A 20,976-nucleotide genomic window follows, 5' to 3' on the forward strand; every position below is an offset into this window, starting at 1 on the left:
ACCTAAACTGAGTATTAAGTCCACAGTTTTTACATAATTTTTACATATATTTTACATAAATCATTTTTTAGAAAATGAAGTCTTCAAATATTAAAACAGAGCTGGATACTTCAAGTTCCACGCACTTGGCCACCTCCTGGTGACCCCTCCAGACTCAGGGATTTCTTTTGGGCTCTGGAACTGCGGACAATAGCCTGAAACCCACTTCCATCAACAGTTCCGTTTAGCGGGAAATGAGTGGGTGTGGAGTGTGACTTTCGATCCCTTCAGGCCCAGCCACACTCCTGTCCCCCTGCGTGTCCCACTAGACGCCCTGACCATGTTCACACATTACCTGTTTGTACTTCTGAGGCAGGCTCCAGCCAAAAGCCTGCACTCTACCATCTTCCTTCTGAACATGCGCCTTTACCTGGCGGTACTGCTCTCTCTTCTGCTCTCTGCGTGACGCTAAACTAGCTTCAGTTCTAAAAGGGAAAGGAATTTCCTTTTTACACCAACTATAACAACAGCTCTTCCCTTAAAACAGCAAAAGTAACAACATAAAAATTACATGACTTCAGATTAGTTGACATCAGACTAAGACTCCCCCTTAAAGTGTTATACCAAAGCTGGTCTTAGTTATGCAGTGAATCCAGTATCCAACTTCTAACAGGTTAGTAAGCAGCCTATTATATGGAGTCAGCCATCACATTTCTATCAGGTTTCAGATTCTGGCTATATGAAAGAAAAAAATTCTTAAATATTTTTGCTTCTTCCTTTTTATTTTCTGTTTTTGGTCATTCAAAAAATATATATTTAGAATTTTCTAATGTCAGGAAATGTGCTAGAAGTACCAAAGACCACTAAATAAGACCAATAAATCAGTATCTTCCTAGGAAGGTAATACAGGTTAACCCTTGGATCCCATGAACTTGTTTCAGAAGACAAACATGCAAATGGACTTAGTAAGCTATAGAGCTATGAAGTAAAATACTGTGAAAATAATTTATCTTTTTCTGGGCCATTAATATTTTTGCAATGTGACTCGCTCTGTTTCTGACAGTTCACAATCTGTCCCTGTGCCAGACACTTCACAGGTACTCTGTAATGCAACCCTAACTCCTCTGAGGCAGGTCATCACACTCATTGATTGGCAGGAAAGCTGGGGCTCTGAGAGGTTCAGGTACCAAGTTCACGCACCTGATGAGAAGCAGTCAGGATAAAAAACCAAGTCCTTCTGACACCAAAGGATATATTCAAAGCTTTAGGATAACAGTTTATATAAGCCTTTAATATTTCTATTAATATTTATCAATGTCATAGCAGCAAAAGAGACACATTTTAAAAAATCCCTTCTCTTCATGAAAACTGAAATACAATTTTCCTAAAAGGTAGAGACTACAAATAATTTACTTAAGATAGCCAAGTTACAGAAATAGTTTACGTACAGGTTAACACTTATAGCTGATGTGGTAAGTGACAGGAATATTCCGAACTGTTACCTGACTGAGGGCATAAGCACTAGTCTGGAAAGTACTTACTCTTCGCTAAGGAAGTCGAAGGCTTTGGACTTATCCCCAGGGAGCTGAGATAAGGTGCTGCTTCTTTTCTTGACAGAAGGAGTAACATGAGAGGTGGGTGCATTATACTTCAGATTGACAGGTGGTTCAGGTTTCTTAGTAGTGTTACTTGAGGAGCTGAAAAGTCGGCTAAAACTAAAAAGAAAAGAGGGAATGTGTGTATGTCTGTGCACGCATTACATGCGCTATAAAGAACAGTCCATAATTTCCCATAAATTCCGAGTGTCTTTTACAAGGCAACTGAGTTAGAAACCGGCAAAAAAATTTTTTTTGTAGTCACACAGTGCAGCCTTAGCAGTAACTCACAGCCAAATGCAGCCAAAAGCAGACATTCAGGAAACAGAAACCATTGCTTGGCGGAGGACCCCTGTTCTTTAATGAGCAATTCCCATAATGAAAGGAAGCAGCTCTGAAGCACCAGAAAGTCTCGTAAGGAAGAAATACATGAATATGGGTCCTTTAGCTAGCTCCTACTTGGTGTCACATTAAGAGTAGTGTTAAACAGCAAGGTTTTGACTGCATGGTTTAAACAGAAGGCGAGTGCATCAGTTCTAAAAACAGTTACAGTAAAGTACAAGAACACACATTACCACTGTAACACACATCTTACACATTTTCTTATTAAAATAAATTTAAATATTTTCACACTCACTCAAAAAAATAATTAATACTTCTATTAAATAATAAATTCACCAAAAGGGGTGGTAGGTGTTCACACTTAACACACATACTTCCGGCATGAACACAGTTCAAGTCCAAAACCGACACACACACACACACACACTACTCAAACCCCACAACCACCGCATCTCTAAACTTCGCTTTGTAAAGTTCTTTACAATCACACAACCAGTGAGTAAGTCCTTAGTAGCAGGGATCCAGGTAATTATCAACTCTATGAACAACTCCGCAGTATTTTATTGAACTTATCAGAGGATTCCATCGAATGCATAACCAAAAGGATGCAGCTTACGACAGCATTATGTCTGTCCTCAAGAACAGCCTTACCGAGCCGGCACGCTACATATCAGAAAAGAAAAGGTTGGGTTTAGCTCTACATCCCAAACTTAAGAAAGAGAGGGAGGGAGGATGGGGAACTGAGGAAGTGGGGAGGTATCAAATCATTCTTGACAATAAACTCTGACTATAAATCAAGGCCATCTAATGTCTTCATGTGCTTTAAGGTACTTACAACTGCCAGATGCTTGACCTTTTTTTTTCCTGCATGGCTGGATTTTCTCTTGATGCTCTACATAAGAAAAAGAAACAAAATGTCTTATCAGTGAGGTGTTCTAGCTTTCTAAGAAGCAAGGACCAATGAAATTCATGGGATACAAGGAGTGTCAACAATTGAATTTACTAAATTATTACTCTGACCTACGGCATCAGTCAGTCCGCAGAGGCTGCAACTAAACCAACATCTTTCCCGCAAAGAGCTCAATGTGATAGAGAGAAGATGGTTACCTGTGCTGGGCAGATAGCCCACATGCCTCAATGTTAATTTTCTTTATAAAGATTTTATTTATTTACTTTTAGAGAGGGGCGAAGGGAGGAGGAGAGGAAAACATTGATGTTCGAGAGAGACATCAATTAGCTGCCTCTCACATGCCCCCTACTGCGGACCTGGCCAGCAACCCAGGCACGTGCCCTGACTGGGAATCGAACCAGGGACTTTTCAGTTCACAGGCCTGCACTGAGCCACACCAGCCAGTGCTGAATGTTAATATTTAAATTTTTTTATTGAAGAGCGAGCTCTACCTCTCTCCTTTTCATCAACATATGGCCTGGTAAATCCCTATCTTTGCGTAAAGGTCTGTATCACCTATATTCCCAGCTCTCACAAAGTAGCTTATAATTTTACTGTTCGGGTCATTTCTCATGGGACTAAAACTTTTCCATCACTGAAAAAATGACCAGAGAAGGGGATAAACTAGACTGACAGGTAATTCCACAAAATTTCAGAAAACAAGGCACCCCAAACTGATCCGGAGAGATGATAAGACTCTGCCACCACTGTGAGAACCCTCCTTTCACTTTTTAAAAAAAGACTGAATCACAACATCTTTTAATTCAATGGAAAGGGTTAAAGATATGCTACCATTTATTTTCACTTATTGACTACCACTTGGCTGCTAGAATGAAAAATAGCAATAAAAAGTGGGGCCTACCTATACGCCTCAGTTTTTAAACTATTTATTCATTATTTATTTACTATCCATTAAATGCTGGAGTTAAAAACACATTTCTTAGACATTCGTTTTTTTTGTCTAACAAATAAAGATTAGAATACTAATCTCCTTTCTTCTTGGTAGCTATACACAACTATAATTTTAGCAAACTGTACATACTCTACAGAATTCTAGCATAACGTTGGTAAAAAAGATATACACTGCTAAACTGATGTGATCATTAGGAAGAAACTGCTGGAGGTTAGAAGACATGTTCGTGAACTGTAAAAGAATCTGTGTGTGTGTACAACAGTACAGAGAAACCAGTACAGATTTTACTAGTAAATCTGAAGTGACAGTCCAAACTCAAAAACATGGACAAATGAGGGGTTAACTAGTTTTCAAATTTTTCATGAGCTGTTTACCTAGACTCTGACCCTCAGAGTCTAGCAGTGTTGGAGGTAGGACTTAAGATCTAACTGACAAAGATCTCAATGGAAGTGGGATTCTGCATGAATAGTCAGAAAGGGAGGGGAAGTCCAGCAAGAGCATTTTACAGGAAGACACTGAGTAAAAAATGATTGTTTCCTATGTGGCATATGAAATTCCTGTATTTTCCTGATATTATTGCAAAAGTAGTGTCAGTTGTCTTCTGAAAAATGAACATCATTCCTGCGTAATAACGAATTTAGAGGTTGTGGGAGCATTCTCCAAGAGCCCTTTACTGGCCCCAAAGGTACCCACTTTGATTGCAATCTGTTACTAATTCCAAGTGTTACTTTACAAAGTCTCTCTGAGGAAACAGAGCAAGGGGCTTGGATCCCCAAAGGCAGGACTCTCAATCTGAATGAAGAAACACTGAAAACTAGGAAACAGTATCAGAAAAACACCAGAGGTGCTCCTCATACAAACCGAATCATCTCTGTCCATCGAACAGCTTCCTGAAGCTCCATCAGCCTCTCTTTGTACTGGTTTCTCTCCATTAGAACGCGGGCCATTTCTACTCTAGTAAACCGCTTCCTCTGCGCTGTGGGAATGTCGCTCTGTGATGAAAAGAAGACTGCAGATCAATCACTCTGGGAGCCCATATCTGTTTTGGTGTTACTCGGACTTAAGCAAAATCTTTAAGGTTTTAAACATCCCTTAAGTTTTAATGTACTGGACCACTTAACAATGACCTTATAAAAATAAAATTGAGAGAGATTTAAATAATTAATTATGACCAAAAGAAGGCAGACAATTTAATTTCTGATTATAAATACAGATATTTGACATAAAGAGAAATATAAAGAGCAGTGCAGATTTTGAACTAAAACCAAAAGTTCACTATTTCCTATATACATTTAATATGCTTACCTGGAAATGTTGCTCTAACAATATTATTTTAAATTCATGTCCTATAACAACTCTAGTCATTCAGATATTAGTTACCAGTCACTTTCAAAAGGGGTTCATTTATCTCAAGCCATAGATCCATTTGCCCCAAGGCCAGCGTTGAGCATGAATTTATTGGCCAGTTACCAAGGTACCTAACTCTAAGAGTCACTGCAACACCAACAGAAATACAACATGAAGACAAGGTAGTAAAGATTTCTTGTTAGGAAGAATAAGTGATGAGAGTGCGGTGAAACCCCAAAAAGGCACGCTCAAGTCAACCTCCTTCTACTGCTGATTTCTAAAGGACGACAGTAGATTACCAGGAACGCTTTTGCTTTGCCAAGTAAAGTGCACATTTTGGATCAAAGCTGAAAGGCTTGGGACAGTAAGAAAGAGGCTCAGAGCAGACTGGTCCTTTGTCCTGCCACAGAACTTGGCCTCTCCTTTAAACAAAAGTCAAACAACAAAGGATTAAAGGAGTGTGCACTACAGAAATCCCAGTACTAGGTCTGGGAACACCCGGGAGACTTGTGTTGCAATGTTTATACAGACAGCGCTGTATGCAGAAGCAAAGAGCTGAAAACAACCAACGCATTCGCTAACAGGAAAAGATACGTACACTGTAGTACATTCATATAATGGGATACATGATAAGGCAATGAATGTGAGTGACCTGTACTAACTACAACACAGGTGCGTATCAAAAACCTAATAGTGAGTAAAAGACACAGGTATTCCAGACTAAATACAGTATAAAAAGCAAAAACAATGAAAATTAAACCATACTTTGTATCATACATATATATGGTATGACAAAATTATTCTTATCTAAGGTGAGAAAATGATAAACACAGGACAGCAGATTCCTCTGGAGGGGAGAAGCACAAGGCAGTTTCAATGTTTGAAAATGTTCTATTTCTCAGGCTGGACAGTGGATTTATAATGCTAATTTACTATAATGTTACTATTCATAACTTAGTTATATTACATATTTATTTTTATACATCAAATATTACATTAAAAACAAGTAAGAGATTGAAGGGGTACCAATTAATCACTCTGTCCAGTACCAATACACCTCAAGACTGACGCTTACGTAGCAAACACCCGTTATAGGAAAGATAAGTTAGCTACCAAAAGAAGCGCCGGTATGCTAACAATACTGGCAATTAGCTCACACAGTCACACTGTGGCAATCATCAGCTTCAGAGCCCATCAAACCCGGTACTCAATGCATTCTGATAGGAAAGAAAGTCTCAGCACTTGGCGCTTGCTTGGGGACTCATGGCACTTGCTAAAGGTTCTGTGAGCCACAATGCCACCCTGCAAGAGAAAATGCTTCACTGCTGGGCACTCGCCTCAAGTTTAGAATGAATGAATGGTGAGTTCTGAGGTACCACTGCATTTATTCTTTTGTATTTAAATATGCTGACAACATTATGTGCTAGTGGCCTAGTATTACATGCTAGAGTTCATCTTTTTATATTTAATGCTGTTAAGTGATTTGTGTTATTTAGCTTTTATATTTCTAAGTCAAAATATGTAGCCAAACAAAAATAAAAAAACTGAAAAATGTCCCAGTTGGCCCGAGTGCGTGAATGTGCTCAGAGCAGAGCCCCGGGGGGAAACAAGCACTTCGCAGGAGATGCGCTGAGAGCGCCTCTGCATTCAAATACCACGGGGAGCATAGGCTATCCTATTCCTGCCACAAATGTTACTTCTGACTTAAAAAAAAATCTTTATAATATTTTATCCAAAGCTTAATTAACAAGACTTCAGCCCCCAAATCAAAATATCATAAGGCAAGAAAATGAGTCCAAAACCATAAACCTACATCATCATCATCTTTTGCTTTCTGCCTTGCATCTTCAGCTTCTGCACGAGCTCTAGTGGGGAGAAAAAACAAAACGTGTTATATGAGTTGAGTTCATCTTTTCAAAGAATGAAAGAGTAGATAAGAAAATTTAACCACCACTAAATGATTATTTAGCTGCCTTGATTTAGGAGAATGTACTGGGAAAATCATAGCACTGTCCTAGGAAAAAAACAAAACAAAAGAAAACTGGTATTAAAGATGGCTGGGTGAAAGAAAACCAAATGCTTCTAATTTCCTCATTAGCAATATTTGAACAGTTCTTCTACCTTTTTTTGCATCATGACAAACACAAAAGATGCTGATACTCAGTAAATGGAGAGGCGTGTTCACAGCAGAGGCCATCGGACGGGCCCTTGAGCCCACCCCAGGCCGCGTTCGGCCCTTCTTGGGTCGAGAGAGCTGACAGCAGCAGTCTCAGGGTGACCCTGGCACCCCCGGAGGCCCACCGGCAAGGACAGGTTTGGAGCAGCGCAGTGGAGACTTACTTCCTCAGCTCTTCCTCCAATTCTTTGTTCTTCTCCTCCAACTTCAGTTTGGCCTGCTTCACGGCCTCCAGCTCCCCCTGCAGCACATCCTTCTCACAGGTCAGTTCATCCACTTTTGCTATCAAATCATTCTTCACTACATTCAAAGCATTTCTAAGAAACACATATTTCAAGGGCATCATTACAAATAAATATTCTTTCCATCTCTCAGGTTATTCTCTTGTGGACTAAATAAACAATCATAAAGCTGAATAACTGAATACTTCAAAGGCATTCTACCTGATGTTATTTGTAGATAAAGTTAAAAAGAAACAAATCAACTGTCTGATTGCATCCATGAGTTCTACTGTTAATAAATTCTGAAGATATCACCTAATCAATGAAGTAAAATTAATTCTTACATTTAACTTTAATAATTAACAAGAAAAATGTCTGACCTAGAAAAAAACCTAAGATCTAATTTCTTTTGGGTACAGTGGGCACACGACCTCATAGACACATTCTGTTTCAGATGTACACAAATGTTTCAAAGTTGTTCCAAAACAACAAGTTAATGGTAGGTCCTGATGTTTTCCACATGACAGAACTTATCCCACTAAACAAGACTCCACTGTGTTTGAGGGCCTAAGACCACACTATTATACCTAGGAACCTACAACTATATTGGGGAACTCTGAAGAGGTGGGCTGGGTATAGGGCAAAATGTTATGCAGAAATAAAAGAAACTATAGGAAAAGAGGTAAGAAGACAGATATCCTCAGGAAAGAGCAAAACACTCACAGGATACATCCAGAACATTAATACTTATAAAGTGGAATGAATATCTGCACACAAATGAGCAATGAAAACTATTCAACTGAGAAATTAGGTCCTGTGACCTATTTGCTTGTCTGTGTATGTGTGTGGACATGCACAAGCCCGCACACAGAAAAAGGGGAAAAGATGGAGTAGTGAGACCGCATTAGTGCTGTGCTGAATTGAAGAAGTGTCAGTGACTCAGACAAGAAGAAAACTCAGTATGTTTTCTTCATTAGTAAAATTTTATATGTACTTACTTGGTTTCCAACAGTTGTGTATTTTCTAATATAAGATTCTCAACTTCACGACCCATGCCTAGCAAAAGAAAAGGGACAAAAACTTTGAAAATAAATTTATCAAAAATTAAATCAGTTTATAAGCTATAGTTGTAAATTTGATTTTATATTGTATCTCCTTTACTAATCTCATTTTGTCTATAATTCCATTTGATATAACTACTTGAGTGGATTATAAAATTATAGTTTTCCATCACAAAACAAAGCTATAGATTTTGTTAGCCAATGCTTTATAATAGTTAGTCTCTATTTTCTCAGAGTATTTCAAAAGGATTAAGACTTTTCTGCCAAATATTCCAAAATGTAACAGCATTTTGGGGAAAGAGGGAACAGCATTAATATGGATCAGAAATCATTTCCAAATCACAGGCTGGTATTTTAGGTTTTTCCCTAAAAAGTAGGCCTTATTCATAGAGAATTGGCAGAAACAGGGCCAGAGAAAGACGAAACCCCAATGCAGATGAAACCTTACCAAAGAAATTATGGTCTTAAAGCCCATGCATTCCATGTAAAGCAAAAACAAAGAACAAGAAATGTTTTATGTAAGAAACAGCATGAAAATAGATCATTAATCTGTAAAGTTTTATGCATGATATGAAAAACATCTGGAATCACAATGCTATGACTTAATGCATAATGATGTGCATAAGACAGATATTACAATGATTTCCTTCATTCATAAGGATGCTCTGATAGCTTACACCTAAAAAATGCTATACCAATTCTTTTGCATAATAAAATTGAATATAATGAGATTGAAAACCCCAGATCAATAAGTTTCCTTCAAAGTGTCACATCTGAAATGATAATGTTCAGTTGTCACTTTACAGAACTGTGTTTAACAATTTAATGAGCACTATAAAGTAGGCAGGTAGAGCATTCAATGCAAGATCAAGTGTAATGATCTTTAGGGAGAAGAAAGCTACTTAACTTATTCCTCCTAAGAAACAGAAGAAATAAAAGAACACACTAGGAAATATATATCAAAAAGTTTCAAAAACAAAGAAGGCAAAGAAAAACAAAACCAAGACCATAATAAGTTTAGCTCACTTAAACCTAAGCTAATGTTAGAAAATCACATACAATGGAATAAGTAATATTCATGACCAGCTAAACAGGAAAAAATATTTCTAAAGAAGACTACGTAAAGGAGCTAACATATCCCCTTATTTTAAAAAAAGGTAATACTTAAAATGTTTCAAATATTTCAAATAGGAATGCTAAAAATTCAATTCTCACATATGGACTCATATTTTGTCCATACTGTAATTACCTGAAATATTGTCAAAGATTAGATACTTCTACCATCAAGAATTAAATATTAAAAACAGTGCTTAATGATCTCTATATTCTCCAAAACCAAAGATAAAGAAACTTAAAAAGTTTCCATATTCCAATCCTAAAATAAAATTTAGCAAGATATGCTGAAATATTTGCTTTAAACACTAATGTTAGCTTTTCAATAAAGCTATAGAATCAGAAGAAATGAAGTTTAGATTTGTTTTTAAAAGTTTATATATATGAGTACATTTGCTATAAATTCTCAAGCGTATAGGGAGATAAGCATAAAAGCTGAAAATATACGCAAAGCACAAAAAAATAGCTAAGCAGAAAAAAAATGATGGGAAAGCATTAAATGAGGACAGCAGCCAAGAACACCTAGCTTAGAAAGCAGCATACTAAAGTGTTTAAAAGCATACACACCAGAATATTCCCCTGGGTAAGCAGCCCAAGAGTAAAATGAAAGAATCTCAATTAGATCATTTTCGGAAAGCAAAATCTACACTCATTTATTTCAAAATGAGAGAGAGGAGACACTAAAATTGAAAAGATGTGCAGAAACCATTAACTAAACACAATAAAGTATACATATTTTAAATATAAAAAATTGAGATATATGGGAATCATATCCTATAATGTAGTTTCTAAAGTTTATATACTCCCAATGAAAATTCTCTTAAAAATTTAGTTAATAAATTTAATATATCAAAAGAATTGTCCAAAATTTTCACTTTAAAAAAGTGAAATATTTATTTCACTTCAATAAACACTAATTTGTAACCAAAAGAAAAACAACTTGAAGTGGCCCCATTTCTATTCAAGACTTCAACCAAGCATAAAGTTAGGTCTAATACATCTGGAAACTACCATTAAAACAAGTAAAAAAACTGCCTGACAGTTTTCAAAATCATAGATACCTCATTTGGATTTTAGCTTTCAGTCTCAAGTTAGCTCATGCATGGGCTTCCGCATTATCTGTTAATCTCTCGAGAAAGTACACAAAATTTTATCTAGTTCTATGTGGGCATTTTTCCAAAAGTATACTGATCTCTCACAAATTCTCCAGAAAAGGAGTTTTAATTTCAAAAGGTTCACAGATTCATAGGTGAAACAAAACTAGTAGAACTATGTAGGAATTCATTCACTGAGTTGCTGTGCAACGTACTGAAGACTCAATACTGAGCAAAAGACACAGTTGTCTTGGTCACATATAGTCTATTCAAGGAGATAGGCACATAAAAAATTACAGTTAAGTATGAAGAGTGGCATAATAAACAAAATGCAGTGCTATGGAAATACATTTCAGGGACAACTAAGCCTTAAGTAGGGGATAAGGACAGTATTCCCAGAGGAGGATGGGCCATTTAGGCAGAGGCAAGACGGAGGTAGATATATTGTATTTTTTGCACTATAAGACACACACCTCTGTTTTAGAGAAGAAAAATAAGGAAAAAAATTTTGAAGCAAAAAATGTGGTAAAATATTTAATAACATAAATAACATAATATTTCACCAATATAAATGTAAACAGAACTCAGCAACAGTATTAACAACCATTATTTCTCCCAAACTGGGGAGGGGGTGCATCAATAGTCCAAAAATACGGTGTGTGTGTGTTTTAAAGAAAGGGAGCAGGGAGGTGGGGAGCACTGGGGGCGGTGGGCAGGGCTGGGAATATAAGACAGAAAACTGTACTTGAACAATAATTAAATAAAAATAAAATAAAATAAAAGAAAGAAAGGGAGCAAATAGTTCTTTGTGATTGGTTGTGAGGAAAAAAGGAGAGATTTAGACTGAAGAACTGAGTGGACAGTGAGGGCATTCATTCACTGAGTTACTACAAGCTGGTACAGGAAGAACCTTAGGGGACAGAACAATAAAGATGATGATGAACTGAATTTTAGACATACCAAGTAGAAAGCTCTAGAGCTCATTTTAAGAGCTGTCTATGGGCTGTTTGAAAGTGATGGTCTGGGACTCTAGAAAAAGATCTTGAATGGAGATTAAAACTTTGGAACAATTAGACATGAAAGCCATGAAACAACAAGAGCAAATAATTCTCCCAAAGAAGCAGCCTTGAGACAAGAACATTGGTGTCTGAAAGATGGGTAGAGGAGAGGAGCCTGCAAAGCCCCCTAAAAAGGAATAGTCAGAGGAAGAAAAGAATGCAGGAAAGTCTGATATCACAAAACCCAGCAAAGACAGTTTTAAAGGCAAACGGTATTTGAGAAGTCATGTGAAATGACGAAGGACCCGTTGGATACAGCACACAGAAGGCTGTTTCAGGCACGGCGAGTGTAGCGTAGAACACTCAGACCGCACTTGGGAAACCCTGCCATTTAAAAGTAGCCACACTTCTAAGAAGCCTTTTCTTTTTTTAAAGAAACTATTGATACTGCTTTTTAAAGAGATTTTATGTATTTAAGAGAAGGGGAAGGGAGGAAGAAAGAGCGGGAGAGAAACATCAACGTGTGAGTGATACATCGATTGGTTGCATCTCACATGCCCACAACCAGGGACCTGGCCTGCAACCCAGGCATGTGCCCCGACTGGGATTGAACCAGCGACCTTTTTGGTTCACAGGCCGGCTCTCAATCCACTGAACCACACCAGCCAGGGCCTGTTTTGTTCACTGATGTATCACAGCATCTGGAGTTGTACCAAGCACATAACAGACACTCAATGGTATTGCTGCAAAAAAGTGTGACAAGAAATGGGAGAAGAGTGAGTGATAGGGTGTGTAACTACTGAAGCCAGAGGAGGGCAGCTTCCCCCCGCCCCATTTACTTTATTTATTTATTTGTTTGTTTGTTTGTTTGTGAGGGAGAGAGAGAGGGAGGGAGAGAGAGAGAGAGAAATATCAATCGGTTGCCTGTTGCACACCCCCAACTGGGGACCTGGCCCAAAACCCAGACATGTGCCCCGACTGGGAATCGATTGGTGACCTTTTGGTTTGCAGGATGATGTGCAACCCACTAAGCTACACCAGTCAGGGCAGTCTTTTATTTTTAAATGGTAAAGACCTGAACATGTTTAAATGATAGAAGAAGAAGTTAACAAAGGTGCAGAAGTAGAAAATATAGAATATAATCAAGAGAAAGAAAAATCCCAACATTAGGATGCATGAAAGTATGATTTCTAAGTTCCAGAATGTGGCCATGGGGAATAAGTAACTAAAGTGACTGGAAAGAGAGGTTAACAAAAAATAAGAAAGTCAGGGGATGTGACACCAATCAAGATAAAGGTCAAATTGTGAGGGGTCACCTCTTTTAAATTATTAAAATCAGAAAAAAGCAATATAAGCACTGAGTACGTGAATAATGATCACAAAAATTTTATATCCCTAAACAAGAAAAGTTTTATAATAATACAGTTAGAAAAATGAATAATGAGTTATAGAAATGGGCCATGTACTTATTTACCAGCCCAAGTCCAACTACTGCAACTTGGAACACTATTTGGTTAGTTTAGCTACGTTCCACTTAGTGAGTATTAGACCCTGGGCGCTGCCACTGAACTGCCCGGAAGGGAAGCCATGGACAAATAACTGCCTTGCAAATTTCATGTACTAGCATTGACCGGAAGTGTTCATGTAGGCATAAGCTGCTACACTTGTAATATTTTAAAGTCTTCTGATATGAAACATTCTAGAAATAAATATATCAATATCTGCAAAAGAATAAAGATAGTAGTTTACGGTCTATTCCTTATTTTTCAAAGTGGAAAGGAAAGCACAGTATTTTAATTTTGCTTTTAATCTATTTATATGCTTAAATTTTTATCTTAAGGATAAAAGCAAAGATGAAGGCTTTCAGAAAAATACTTGATTTAAAAGACTACAATTATTTCTAAGTACTATGTGACTTCTTAACTCTTTACAAAAAGAGAAGTGTGGGCTAACATATTCAAAAATTAGATTACTCAATATTGGACAGCGAGGCAGCAGAGTGTAGAAACCACACTAAAAAGTACTTCACTCCAGTTAAATTCAATGGGGCAGCAGGAAGGACACTTTTGGGGTGACGTATATGATTCTGGTGGTAGTTATACAACTCTATGCATTGTCAAAACTCAAAATACTCTCCAAAGAGTGAATTTTACTATGTATAAGTTTGAATCTAAATTTAAACATTTAAAACTTCTCCTTTCTAGCATTTTTTACATCTGCCCCTCAATTTTGCCAGGGAGTCGGTTTCTTAAACCAATCAAATCTTAAAGGAACTTTTCACACATAATTTAATATTAAATAAAGTTAAAGCATAAATTTAAATGCAAAAGTTCAGTATTTTTTATTGTTGTTCAAGTACAGTTTTCTGCCTTTTCCCCCTGACCCCACGTCCCACACCCCAGCCCTCCCTACCTCCATCCTGTTTCCCTCCCTGCCTCCCCAGTTATTGTCCATGTGTCCTTCATAATTGTTCCTGCAAACCCTTCACCCTTTTCCCCTTAAATTCCCTCCCCTCTCCCCTCTGGTCACTGTCAGCCTCTTCTCAATTTCAGTGTCTTTGGTTATATTTTGCTTCTTTGTAAAAATTGAGTACTCTTTATGAATTAACCCTTTGGCCCTCCTTGGGAAATGCAAACTCTCTCAATTCCAACGTTTTACCTCTCTCAGACTTCAACAATGGGAGTCCATGTCTAACACAAAATACATTTATTTGTATACTTTTGATCTCTTACTAGATAGACTGGAAGCTCTGTTTATACAGAACTTAGGTCTCCTTCAGAAGAATACTTCAAACTGTTAAGGACGTAACTGGTAATCAGTAACTAACATGGAGGCATAGACTTTTTAAAATACTATAAGGTTTTCAATTTCTGTGAGGTCTTAAGTTATAAGAAAAGGCACACCAAAGCTATTTGACATGCGTCAGAGTCATGTACTACTGTCGAAAGGGCCCTTACAGAGATGACCTAGAATAGGAGTTGACAACCTTTTTTTCTACGGGGTCGGATGGAGAATCTTTTAGGCCTTTGAAGCCACATGACCTCTGCTGTGGATTACGTAAGTCTTCTGCTGTAGTACAGAAGCAACTGTAGACAATAAACAAATGAGTGTGACATTGTTCCAATAAAAGTTTATTCATAACACGGAAGTAAGCTGGATTTGGCCCACAGGCTCGAGTTTGCCCAACTCCAGAAACAGAGCCCAGCCTCTTCCTTTTATACACAATGGAACCAAGGCCCAGACAGGCTAAGTTATCCGGCAGAGGTCACCAGATAAATAGAACAGCCTCTGCACTATTCTTTTCAAAGCAGGTGTTCTTCAGTAACACACATTCTAAAATTATTACATTTCCCATAAAGCTGAAACTGAATACTCAGTGAAATCTGAGAAAAACCAAGTATTTAATTTCACATATAATTAAGGTCAACATAATTTTTTTTTAATTTCAGAGAGAAAGGAAAGGGAGGGGAGAGGGTAAAGGGAGAGAGATGCAGGGATGTGGTGGGGTGGGGGGAGGAGAGAGAGATGGAAAGACAGAATCAGACATCGGTTGCCTCCTGCAAGTGTCCCTACCAGGGGCCGAACCCACAACCTAGGCATGTGTTCTGACTGGGAATCAAACCCACAACCCTTCGGTTTATGGGACAACATTCCAAACAACCAAGCCACACTGGCCAGGGTAAGGACAACAAAATTTAATGAAACCTATTTGAGCCAGGAATTAACTATCCAATCTATACATCTACACACATACACACACCACTGTGTTCCTTCTGTGTAATACTGTCTCAAAAAACAGCAAGCATTCTATAAGTTGTGTTCTATGAATTTGAAATACAAAATTAAGTGCAATTCAATTTTAGGCATATCCATATGCAAAGATGCTTTCATTTAAAACCTTCATGTTCTCAAAAAATATATTCCCATTAATTACCTAAAGGTACAATAACTGCACCACTAAGCAGCTGTGGACATTGTAAAGGAATTTTCAATTAAACCATTAAAAAATCTATGTTTAAAACAGCATGATATTTTTTCAGATAAGCTATCATACCTAGTAAGTCTGCTCCTTCATCCACATCTCCAATTAGGCCCGTGCCAGCTGAAGACAGTTCTTCAAACAGAGATTCTGTGTTGCGATCAAAAGCTTTGTTCTCTATGCCTTTGGTGGGAGTGCTGTGCAACAAACATAACAAAACCAAATCAACAAACACTACAAAGACTTTTAAGTGCTAATGAACACAATAGGCTAAGTTACACACAAAAGTTTTTCCTATAACTTACGAGTAACATAAAATGTAATTTTAAAAGATTTCCCAAGAAGCCCCCATTCAAGTCCACAGAGAGAACTAACTAGCGAAGAAGCAACGCCTCTGCAGTGAGAGAGACCCCAGCACACGGGACGGCAGCTAAGAGCACCACTCTGCCCTGGTCCAGGCAGTCTCTAAGTGCTTCACATATGTTACTTCGGTGAAGTCTCGCACCTATTCTACAAAATAGGTGCTGCTATTACACCAGTTTTACAGAAGAGGAAACTAAGAGGTTAAGAAATTTGCCGAAATCATCCAGCAAATGAATGAAAGAGGCAGAATTCAAACACAGGCAGTCTGGCTTCAGAATCCATGACCTTAACTACTATGTTCAATGTTGCCTGGTTATAAACTGGTGTGGCTGTTTTAGTTTTCTTTTAAATGCAAATACCCACACCCACCAAGCCAAGAATCCAATGTCAAGAAAACATCCTATAAAAACCCTGTCACAAGAGGGTGGTCATAGCAGCATTTTTATAGTTGCAACACCTACTATAGCAACCCGAGTTACTATGGTGCAAATGAAGTTATGGACATATATAAAATTAAAACCATCAGAATAGAGCTCTATAAAACTACAGAAATCCACGATATAAAGCTATTTTTTTAAAAAATAGAAAAACTGTATGTATAATGTAATCCTTTTTTGTAGGAGTTTATAGGAGACAAATGGGAAAATGCGTGCATGTTTGTACTCTAATGTTACAGTAATCGAAAAGAATCTATGCAAGATTTCCAATTAAACATGGTGAACCAAATATAGTCATTTCTCACCTAGTAATTCAAAATTGAACTGAAGTCACAGTAAAGGAATTAAAAAGGACCCACAGGACATACGGAATAGAAAAAGAAATTAGAGCAGACAAAATGTGAACAAAATTCTGTAAGATGGAAAACTGATGAGCAAAGAGTAGAAACTGGTTTATCAGACAAGAGAAAGCTGACACCCAAGCCAGCGGGGTTTAGGGAGGATGTCAGTAAACTGCCCAAATCCTTGCAAAGCCCAGGAACGAGGGAACCAGCAATCTGCAGAGAGGAGCACGCAAGGGGGAACACAAAACACAAGGACGGATGAAAGCGACAGAAGACAAGCCTAGGTCCAATCCTCAGGAAGGCTCAGGCCTCCCTCCTTGCGGCACAGCTCCCTGAATAATGGAAGCCAAGGTTAAATGTTACCGGCAAGAAATAAAGAATAAGTCATTAAGTGTGAACAAAACAGACACAGAACATCAGACAATAAATTATGTAAAATAATGATGTTGATAATGTTAGCTAACATGTACTGAACTGGGCACTTTGCCGGTGATTTAACATACACTGTTTCATTTACATCTCACAACTATCTGAGGTATTATTATAAAGTCCTTTGATGAATGACTTTATAAATGACTTTACAAATCAGATTCAAATCCAATGCAGATTTGAACCCGCACAGTCTTACCCTAGGCTCAGGCTTTCAACCACGACTGCATACTGCACACTGTCCAGCAGTGATCAACAAAGAACATGCATTTTTAGTGGTCATTATTAATTAATTAAAGAATAAAATTTATAGAAGAAATGAAAAAGCAGTAGCCCCTGTTTGACATCCTTGAACATAAGTCTATTTCAATGACCTTAATTAAGATGATATATAACCATTTTCTTCCCACCCCGAAACATCCTCCCCACGTAATCTGAGATCAATTTCTCCCAATAATGAGACCATTACACTTCTGAAGGGATTACATTCTCTTCTTCCTGATCTGGAGAGGGAACAAAGTTTGCTCAAATTGTTAACCCCCCACTCATGCTTCTACGTGTCCTGAAGTTCCGGAATGTACGGGGTATCCTGTGGCTGCCTTTTCCCCCTGTTCTTCGGCATGCTCCTAATACCTGAGTCTGCAAAGGCAACATCTCTCTTTTTTTTTAAAGACTTTATTTATTTATCTTTAGAGGGGAAGAGAAGGAGACAGGGAAGAAACAACAATGTGTGGTTGCCTTTTGTGCGTCCCCTGCTCGGAACTGGCCTGCAGGGAACTGGCCTGCAACCCAGGCATGTGCCCTGACTGGGAATCAAACCGCGATCGTCTGAGTCGCAGGCCCGCGTTCAATCCACTGAGCTACACCAGCCAGGAAGGCAACATCTCATAAAACATTTAAACCATGTGCAAGTCCAGTTTCAGAAACAGAAATACCAAAATTCTTCAGCAAGACGTTTATTTAAATGCATTGTGTCTGGTGAGAGACCAGAGAACAATAGTATACTTCTGCGAGAGGGAAAAGAAGAACAAAATATCTTAATCTGACATTTACAGCACCTTGAGCCTTTATATCCACTGAGATCTTTGTCCATGTCCAGCTCAGGAGTAGATTCAATGATCGCTTGAACTTCTGACTTCTCCTCATTTTCCGCAGAGCCTAATAAAGGAGACAAGGTGACACAAATAACGAGTATATTACATACTATCCCTAAGATGAAAATTCTGTTGTTTCTGTGGTTGCAAAAACATAATTTGATCATAAAATTTTTTTTGAAGAGTGGATTCTAGGAAACAGTGTAAGACATGTTATATATTCAATTAACAATTAATATCAGAAGCTAATAAATAATCAAGGTTTTTACTGTATCCTAGGCCAGAACTCCCTGTGTTCATTCCTATTTAGTGGAATACACAGGGACTGAAGACAAAGACTACCAATCTGAGGCAGGGGCAGAAAAACAGAATCCTCCTACCTTTCGGGCTCTCCAACCTTCCAACCCCCAACAGCTTTCTCTCCAAAACTCTACTCAATCATCACCTCTTTAAGCTTACTTATAATTGAGCACAATTATTTACTTATTTATTTTATAGATCCAAAGCACCAGCACCCCAATGATGAATTTTCTCATACCCACATCATCTGGATTTATCGAATACTTTGCTAATAAGTAAAGACCCAGGATTCCATACCTGTTGACACATTTCTAGTCTCCTGGGCTACCTGTACTTCAATGTGCTTGCTTATCTCTGACTGATTCGGCGCATCCGCAGCCTTCGCAAACCCTTCAGTGTCTTCTCTCAAGGGAGTGTCAGCAGGAAGCGCTGCCACGTCAGAAGCGGCCGTGGATGCTGGAGTGGTCGCTTTAGACCCTCCTTGGCTGACATCAGAAAGTTCATCCTACAAATAAAAATAATTACAGAAAAAATTGTAAGTAAGTAATTTATTTTAAACCACTTTTAAAATGGCTAAAGAAATAAACCTGCTGAGAGAAAATTCTATGAAATACAGTACTGAAGGGTGACTGTGGGGGATCGCGGCGAGGGGGCCCGATACATGCTGTCAGAAGGTGGTTTAACTCCAGGGTGGAGGGCGCATGGTGCCACACATAGGTTTTGTATCACAAAAGCGTATATGTCAATGAATTTAATACACATTTTTAAAAAAGAGTCACTGATAAAATGTCTTAGACAAAGACATACTGTAGTCGGCACCGCTGTTGTGTGCTGTGACGGACGGCAAACACAGGAACGCAACCACATCTGGAGGACTTAACTTCATCACCCAAACTCTCAGTTTTACAAACATGAAAATGATTTCATCTCTATTACCTCCTCTCAATATTAATTTACTGTCATTCATTTTGATGCAGCACAGATTCCACCACCGCGATGGCTGGAACAAATATAAAATCAATTGCCAGATGAGAACAAAGGTTACGCAAAGGAATGGTATTTACCGTGCAAACAGAGACCTCTTCATCCCTTCCCTCCAAGTTTCAGAGCCACAGTTCCACTCCCAGGTTTGGGAGGGGGGCGGGGGGAGGGGCGTTGGTTTTGTTTTTCAGCCATGAGAAATGCAGACAGTAGCTGAATGTGAGCACTGCACTCGGCACGGAGTTATCATTAAGGGTCTTGAATACCTTAGCTTTCCTGGTGGGCTTGAGCTTTCACACACGGATAAAACCAAACTCAAGCATTTGTTGAAGATACATTCATCCTACTAAGTCCTCGCTATTCTCAGTATTTGACAATTTCTGTTGTTCCTGGACTTGAATAGTAGTTGGTTGGCTACTGATTATTTTGTTGTTGCCCATGATCATTTTAAGAAACATATATCCATGACAGATACTGATCGATTTACCAAAACCAAATCTGAGTCTTAATCCATCAAAAGAAAAATAAACTGATTTATCCACATTAGTATGTAATACTTAAAATGAATTTTCAGTGACACAGGAAAATGCTTGTATGTTAAACTAGAAAAACTGTGTATTTAAAAAATAACCAGGGATGCATGCAAGTTGTCATTTGTAACAGAAAAGACAAACAAATAAAACAAAAACGAAAAATGGGGAAACCACTTAAATGCTCCAAAAGAGGGAATTAAGAAAATTACAGTACACCCAAACAACAGAAATACAGTGCAGCAATTAAAAACTGTGGCTCAGCTGGTTGGGCATCACTGTGCAAAAGCAAAGATCGCTAGTTTGATTTCTGATCAGGGTGCATGCTTGGGTTGCCGGTTCGATCCCCAGCCTAGGCATGTATAAGAGGCAATAACCAATGGAGTTTCTTTCCCTCTCTTTCTCCCTCCCTCCCCCTCTTTAAAAATAAATGAATAAATTCTTTTTTTTTTTAAAAACCCCTGCATTGTGGAAGAATATTACTGAGGTGGGAAATACTCAAAATATTTTACAGTAAGATGGGGGATTAAGCCCTGGCTGGTATAGCTCAGTGGATTGAGCGCGGGCCTGCGAACCAGACGATTGCAGTTCAATTCCCAGTCAGGGCACATGCCTGGGTTGCAGGCCAGTTCCCAGCAGGGGACCCACAAGAAGCAACCATACGTTGACATTTCTCTCTTTCTATCCTTCTCTCCTTCCTTTCTCCTCTAAAGATAAATAAATAAAATCTT

General features: G+C 38.3%; 1 protein-coding gene across 9 annotated transcripts in view; it reads right to left on the reverse strand.

Annotated features, from left to right (window-relative positions):
* SPAG9 (sperm associated antigen 9) overlaps positions 1-20,976 on the reverse strand; it is a 119,437-nt gene that overhangs the window by 25,726 nt on the left and 72,735 nt on the right. For 4 of the 9 annotated variants that reach the window (XM_037056875.1, XM_037056873.1, XM_037056879.1 and 1 more), the window contains 10 exons: positions 19,032-19,239; positions 18,399-18,498; positions 15,843-15,964; positions 8,521-8,578; positions 7,466-7,618; positions 6,939-6,990; positions 4,640-4,770; positions 2,752-2,808; positions 1,521-1,694; positions 335-464 (listed from right to left, as the gene is read on the reverse strand). In XM_037056875.1, coding sequence (XP_036912770.1) covers positions 335-464; positions 1,521-1,694; positions 2,752-2,808; positions 4,640-4,770; positions 6,939-6,990; positions 7,466-7,618; positions 8,521-8,578; positions 15,843-15,964; positions 18,399-18,498; positions 19,032-19,239 — 1,185 coding nt within the window. Of the gene's footprint in view, positions 1-334; positions 465-1,520; positions 1,695-2,751; positions 2,809-4,639; positions 4,771-6,938; positions 6,991-7,465; positions 7,619-8,520; positions 8,579-9,031; positions 9,047-10,263; positions 10,276-15,842; positions 15,965-18,398; positions 18,499-19,031; positions 19,240-20,976 lie in introns of all 9 variants that reach the window. The other 5 variants (XM_037056874.1, XM_037056871.1, XM_037056876.1 and 2 more) reach the window with 2 other exon arrangements.

Source organism: Sturnira hondurensis, unplaced genomic scaffold (assembly GCF_014824575.4).
Source record: "Sturnira hondurensis isolate 20B ecotype Veracruz unplaced genomic scaffold, ASM1482457v3 Scaffold0009182, whole genome shotgun sequence".
In the NCBI taxonomy this organism is placed as follows: Eukaryota; Metazoa; Chordata; class Mammalia; order Chiroptera; family Phyllostomidae; genus Sturnira; species Sturnira hondurensis.